Consider the following 7164-nt stretch of genomic DNA (forward strand, 5'->3'; position numbering starts at 1 on the left):
GTGGGTGTGCGTGTGTGTGTGTGTGTGTGGGTGTGTGTGTGTGTGTGTGTGTGTGTGTGGGTGTGTGTGTGTGTGTGTATAAATATACTGCGCTCAAGATGGAACCAAATTAGGCATGATGGAGTTGGTCAACATTAAACTCTTCCATGATCGCTGCATGCTGCAGTGACATAAAGAACTTTGTCCTCTTTGAAACTTGTCGTATCCACTTCGCATTCACTTTGTTTGATGTGGTCTTGGCAATAAATAAGCACGGGACAAAAATTGTTGCTAAAGAAGAGCAATAAGTTGCCCCATAAAGTTGGTGCAAATAATCAAACTCTACAAGACTGAACAATTATTCTGTCGTTTCTTCTCTGGAATTCTCCATTGCTGACGAGACATACTGTACCTACATGTCTGCATGAGGTCTTTGTTTGGGATCTCTCATGCAGAAAAACCTCAGTACTATTCACACCATGCCAAACGGGAACAGAAATGACTATCAGAGCAAATACCTCTTCTTCTTCCACCTCCTCTTCTTCCTAAGAAAGATGAAACCAGGGTGAATTGAATTTGAGATTATAAGCAGGTAGGTGGAATATTGGTCCATGTTGTTTTTTTATCTGTTTCCACACTACTTCCTCCCTAAAGATTAAGTAAATTATTTAAATCATGCTGCACACCATCAGGCACCTCTATGAGAGAGAMTCTTAAAGCCTCGTGCAGCACACAGAAAAACAGAAATAAACCCAAAAGACAGGACACCAAAAACCAACAAAGAAAATTTAAAACTACCTCGCTGCCTTCTTCCTCTTGGTCCTGTAATAAAATATGGATCACAGACCACCACATATAGAAAAAGGAAAGGTGCAAAGAAAGCAAAGCAGTGAAGCAAGTTGGAATGTCTCAGAGGCACGGCCCTTTTTTCACACACTACTCCGAATGAAGACATTTGTATGCACTCTGATTTAAAAATATGTTGCAAAGGGTGTAACATCTAATTTGGGATCTGATTCAAATGAAATTCTTTGAAAAGGGTAAGCAGTAATGTGTGAAAAGTGGCTGAAGTCATTATGGATTCACTCAAATGTAACCTGACAGGCAAGACTCAGGGTACGGCGATGCCCATTAAGTTTTCTGTTACCTTAAAGCAATAGTTCAGATCTTTTGAAGTGAAGAGGGGCTTTCAAAGAGTTTTTATATACATATAACTGGTAAGATATGAATTGTTCATAACCTTTTCATGAATTCAAAAAATCTGAACTATCCCTTTAAGAGTTGCTGTGGGTCTATGCAAACAACAGAGGACCGTTGATCACTTAGGACTGTGGATAAAGGCCATAAAAACCTACTGTCTGTTCATTATATGCACTGTTATTGAACTAATGTAATTAAAGTGTGAACATAAAAGTGATGACTATCGAATAAACTTCATCATCAAACTAATATTAATCCATGTATTGAGGGTTTATGAGAATCACTTGAGGAAAAAAACTGTATTCATTACTTTAAATCACGATGTGACAGAAAGTTGCATTGTTGCTTCATATTTTTCTTTAAATTATGCATTAAAAGCTGTAATTCTGAAAATTCAACTGAATCGTTTGTCTTCATTAGCAAAATTGAATAAACTTTATGCTTTAAGACAACAAAAAAGACAAAATGCTTCATATAGCAGGAGGAGTCAAAGGATGCAATAATGACAGCAAAGGATGGGTGATAGGAAGGATAGAAGAGCAACTACGATAAACGAAGAGCATGTAAACATTTTCACACAAATCTACCTCAAGCTGTTGTAGCTCTTCTTCCTCCTACAAGAAATAACAAATAGCAGGTCAGCTCGCTATGCGGGGAGCAAAAGAGCACCGCATGCATGAGAGTTTTTAAAAGATGGAACCTAGAGGGATTTTCAGGAAACAGGTGCAACTGGGGGGGGGATGAAGATGTTAACTTAGAAAGAAACAAAGAAAATGTGTAGAAAAAGAAAAGAGTGGAGATGTTTAAAAAAAATGAGCGACAGCAGCACACCAAGACCTCCGCCCACTCCAACCTAACCCAACCACATCAGCCCTCCTCGGTCTGTGCACCGTCACACGCACAGCGTTGATGACTACATGAAGGAAGCGTGGACAGAGATGAYCGCCGGTGCACAGTTACCTCTGACTGCAAATCCACTTCCTCCTGGAGCGGGGGGCAAGCCAAGAGGACACAGGCAATAAATCAAAGAGGGAGTCAAAAGCCTGACAGTGTGTATGAGGAACATCACTGGTGTTACTATCAACAGAACAATTAAGCTCCCAGAAGGAGTGGTAGAATTTGGACACAATTTGGGACACATTAAAGATGGGACAGATAACTCTTTGAAGAGAGCTGGATCTTGTTCAGTGTTTTCCTTTACAGAGTCATTCAATTTTGAACACATAAACGTCATCACATATGGATAAACGTCATCACATAGGGATAAACGTCATCACATAGGGATAAACATTATCACGTACACCGTATGTGATGACGTAATTCATGCCAAAAAACACATGGGTGGTACCATGTGTTTTGTCAAATTGGAAMCCCTCCACTTCCCCACTCTGCCTGTTTTCTGAGGGGAAAAAACAAAAGGGGAGCAACAGTGTTTCTGGTTAAGAAGGAAAAAAATTAAGATATTACAAGAAGTTAAAAAAATATAAAACTAGGAACAGTTTTTTTATTGTTCCCAACTCGGTTTGTTACAAAGAGTCATTTAAACAATTGGTMTCATTCTGGAACGTCATGTCTCTAGTACACACGCAAACCAGCAATGATTAAATTTGCACAGAGCTTGTTTATCTAGAACAGAGCTCAGATGTCACAATAGTCTGACATTGAAATCAGTGAGTACATGAGGGCAACTAYACACGATGGTTCGAGTTGCCCAACTCAGACCAAGCCATAGGAGGAAGATCATCATTTTGTGTACCATTAATTACAAGACAAAAGATTTGGCAACTGTCTTTAAGCCAGAAGCACTTCCTGATTGAACTTATAGGTTCAAAACCCCAGCCTCGATCATCCAGATACTGCCGCCAATGCCAGCTACTGCTCTGTCTGGGTGCTTAATTTTTTTGTATTTTTTATTTTTTTATTTTTTGTCAGTGAGTGTATTCAGGTAGAGTGAAATCWGTTAGATGATGGGTGAACTGGAACACGAACCAAGGCATCGTCTTCAGTCTGAAATATTAAGTGAATAAATGGGTGTGATTGATTGGATAAATGATTGCACAAAAAACTGTCTCCAATTAAACAGGTGATTGTGACAACGAGGGCTCAGTGAAACCAMCACCACATGGTTATGGGTGATAAAATGTAATAGTAAAAGCCAGAAGTTGAATATTTAAAGGGGACATATCATACAAAATCTACTTTTTTAGTCGGTAAATGCATTTTGTTGTGGAGTCTCAGGAGTGTAGAAAAGTTGTATTTAGTCTTTCCTGGTGCTTTGTAGAAATCTTTATGTTCTGTTTAGGTCGTATTTTTCAACCCGTTCAGTTTTCTCTATCTTCTATAACATTTTCTGAACTATTACGTCCAATTATTTGCAACATAACTGTCAGATAAGGTCTGGACTTACCAACTACACTTTTATCGTCTTCATTCTCCTCTGGCTCTGGATCAGATTCTGGCTCCAACATGTAAGGCTGGATAAAAAGTCTTCTGTTGTTGACATCTTTTAATTAATTATTAAATAAAACATAAACAAAAACTCGTCTATCAAACTGGAATAAAACACTCTGGAAGTTTGGGGGGAGGCTTGTTTGTATTTAAAGGAACAGTCTCAAAATGAGTTGATCTGAGACACACGTGAATAAGGAGCTGGTAAATGCAGCACAAAGCATTGCTGTTCCACTTTATATAGACCCCAAATGATGAATGATTKAAATGAGAAAAAGAAGGATTTAAAAGCATGATATGTCTCCTTTAAGGTAAAAATGGAGCATCTCCATAAGCTATTCTCTGAATAGCTTATGGAAAGAGTCAAATCAAGATATTACGTGCATGCCAAAGTGAAAAAACACCAAAGAAGCCTGAAAAGCAGGAAACCAAATAGTTAAAAAAATGTAAAATGATGATTTAAGAACGAATGACAGACGGTGATGGGAAGAGGTGAGGAAACTAACAACTGTTAGAACATTAATGCACGTTTGCAATAGCTAACAAAGTTGAAACCAATGATTTCTGCTGAGTGCATTCATCCTATCAACAAAATATTAACTGCTGATGTTGCAATATAATAGCWTTATATAAATTATTATATTAAACTTATAATTTTCCCTTTAATGGTATGGATTTTTTTGTGTTTGCAAAAGCTGTGTGAAATAACAAAGGCCAAAAAACACATCCATCCAACAGGAGACATTTTGTAATTTTGTAATCTGTTGGGTGGGTTGGTTGTTGGATAATAACATATTTATAATCTCTAACCAGATAAATAAACATGTTCTGCTCTACACTATAACTGGATAGTGTAACCAATCAGAGCAGACTATCAATTTAAAGGGACAACAGCTAAAACAATACAGAAAGAGGGGAAGAAACAATATCGCAGTTATGCACAAAATTATTTAAAAAAAACAATTTAATTGAAATTGAAACATAACATGATCTTCTAATAGACCAAAAAAGTAAATATTCAAACTAATCTTTAATCAATAAATATTTAATTAAAGTTTGAGGTGAAAAAGATTTTCAAAAACTTACTTGTTCCTCATCTTCTTCTTGTGCCTGCATGGAGAAGACAAGATATTAGAGACTTCAAATGCTTTCAATACTTCAACAGCATCCCTAAATCAAACATTAAATTACTTAAAGTGGGTTGGTTTGGGGTAGGACAGTTAATGGTGAATGAAAATGCCAGGTGATAACAGTGTCACTGATATACAAAAAATTAACAGTCAAAATAAAACCTGTACAAAGTTAAAACTTGCAACAAATAAAGTTATGAAACGCATGTTGAAGCTGTGGAGAAATCAAAGAACAATGAGCAAGAAATGAGGAACGTTACTCAGATGTTAGGAAAAACAAAATCCAGCGACAGATGATGGGAGACAAGAATGATGAAAGACAAACCTTAAGTAGGAAGGACATTAAAGGGAAAGTGGAGGGGAAAAGTGTTGAGCACACCAGGAATGTTTGAAAAAACAATTTTAAATATTTCAGTAAACCAAACAAGAGGATGAGGTTTTTAGTTATGTGGCAGGTTAAAGAGTCTTCTGTAACCTCGTCTGTTTCTTCCACTGCCTCCTCCTCTTCTTCATCTCCTGCAGTTTCTACTTGGGTGGCGTCATCATCCGCCTCTACACCCTCACCTTCCTCCTCATCAGCTGCCCGCTCCTGCTCCTCCTCCTCTCCGTGTGCATGCCCGTTGTGCTCCTCTACTGGTACCTCCTTGATGGGAGGTGAAAACAATGGGAAGAAAAACGTGTGATCAAAGAAAACAAGCAGTATGATTAAAAAAATGARTATTTTGTTTTAAAAGAAGAAAAACGCTGCAGGATGAGACGGTTTGCCTTTAATGTGAACAGGTTGAAAAGTACAGTAAATGTGTTAGTCTTGGAGAAAGACTTATGTGTAAAGTGGTGACAATTTAAAAAAGTTATGGTTTTGTATTTTTGTAATAAAGCATAATGAAAATGAAGTGTTAAAAATCTAAATTTCTTTTCTTAGCTGCACTATCAATATAAAAGCTAGCAATCAGAAGGTCATACAGGTATGTTCCCCAGTACCTATATTCCCCATTACGTGTGCTCCCCAATACCTATTGTTATGGATTAATTATATACATGTATATCTGTTCTACCTTGACATTGTCCAGTAACCATACAGTATCTTATTATAACCAGTTTTCGGCCATTAATCTGTTTGACCCAGACGGCAGGACTCCAGCAACGGACTGACCTCTCTTGTCTGAGTAAGGAACTCTTTGGGCTGAGAGCCCTTTTATTGGCTAGGCATTTACATTCGTCGATCTGTGATTGGTTATAAGCATGTCACATGATGTTAACATGATGTTATATTATTGGCTGCGCTACGCTGACGTGGCAGCCACAAACCTGACAGACTTCCTGATTGACTTCTGTGTGTTTGTTGCTAAAGAATTAAATCATTTGACGACCATACACGCAGACTTTCTGTGCATTTATTCCAATGTGTTTCTGCATTCTTGGTAAATCATGCGACGACACCTATGTTCCCTTATGCCTATTAGGGTGGTCCTCTACAATATGCCAAATTATAAAAATGTGACTTTTTTAAAGGCACAGTGTGTAGGATTTGTTGTTTTCAGCGACATCTAGTGGTTGAGTGGTTGAATCATCCTCCCTGGTCCTCCCCCCACCCCCACCCCCCACTTCCAAATGCAAAGGAGTTGCTATGGTGTCTCTCAGGTGTCAAAAGCCTTTGATAATTCCAACCGCGATGTCTACCAGCAGCTTCAGGGCTAGTGATGTTTCAAGTGGTAAGATTATGAGCTTTAATAAGTAAAATTATACCAGCTATGTTTACATGCACAAAATTTTTTAATCGGATTGAAATGTATTCAGATTAAATAATCCAAATGTACTGTTTACACGGACACAATCCGATCATGAAAAGTGTTTACATGCACCGGAGTTTTATTCAGAATAAAAGTCCGGACATGCGCAGTGTTGTAAACGTTCAGCTCTACTTCCGTGTTACAAACGTAAACAAAGCTCCTCTGTGCGCTCAGGACGGACCCRTGTCAGCTTTTAATAACGGTAGAGACGCCGTTACTCCTCGTTTGAGCTGCAGCCTGCAGATGAAGCAATACGTGCTTTTTTTTATTTTTTGCGAAGCAACGTCTGCTGTTTGCCTCCTTTTTCATCTGTTAAGAGAGCGTGGACGAAGAGTTCTGCATGGTGCTGCACAGCTGGAGCAGTCCCACCGGGTGAATGAAAGTCAGCAGACATGCGTACAGGTCAGTTTTCTACAATCAGAATAAGATGATCCGATTAAGTGTTTACATGAACCTCATTCCGATTATCAATCGGCATAACCCACCCTTTTCATTCGGATTAAAAATTCATTCGGATTGAGCTCAATCGGATCAGAATAATTTGAACGGGCTGTTTACATGACACATTTTTTTTATTCCGAATGGCCTTTTAATGCGATTACTTTTGTCCATGTAAA

General features: G+C 38.2%; 1 protein-coding gene across 13 annotated transcripts in view; it reads right to left on the bottom strand.

The window, feature by feature from the left end:
- sh3bgr (SH3 domain binding glutamate-rich protein) overlaps positions 1-7164 on the bottom strand; it is a 19925-nt gene that overhangs the window by 3582 nt on the left and 9179 nt on the right. For 2 of the 13 annotated variants that reach the window (XM_014015025.1, XM_014015024.1), the window contains 5 exons: positions 5233-5400; positions 4714-4737; positions 2140-2163; positions 1767-1793; positions 531-801 (listed from right to left, as the gene is read on the bottom strand). In XM_014015025.1, coding sequence (XP_013870479.1) covers positions 628-801; positions 1767-1793; positions 2140-2163; positions 4714-4737; positions 5233-5400 — 417 coding nt within the window. In that variant the 3' untranslated portion in view covers positions 531-627. The other 11 variants (XM_014015027.1, XM_014015026.1, XM_014015033.1 and 8 more) reach the window with 11 other exon arrangements.

The sequence above is a fragment of the Austrofundulus limnaeus genome, unplaced genomic scaffold (genome assembly GCF_001266775.1).
Source record: "Austrofundulus limnaeus strain Quisiro unplaced genomic scaffold, Austrofundulus_limnaeus-1.0 Scaffold122, whole genome shotgun sequence".
In the NCBI taxonomy this organism is placed as follows: domain Eukaryota; kingdom Metazoa; phylum Chordata; class Actinopteri; order Cyprinodontiformes; family Rivulidae; genus Austrofundulus; species Austrofundulus limnaeus.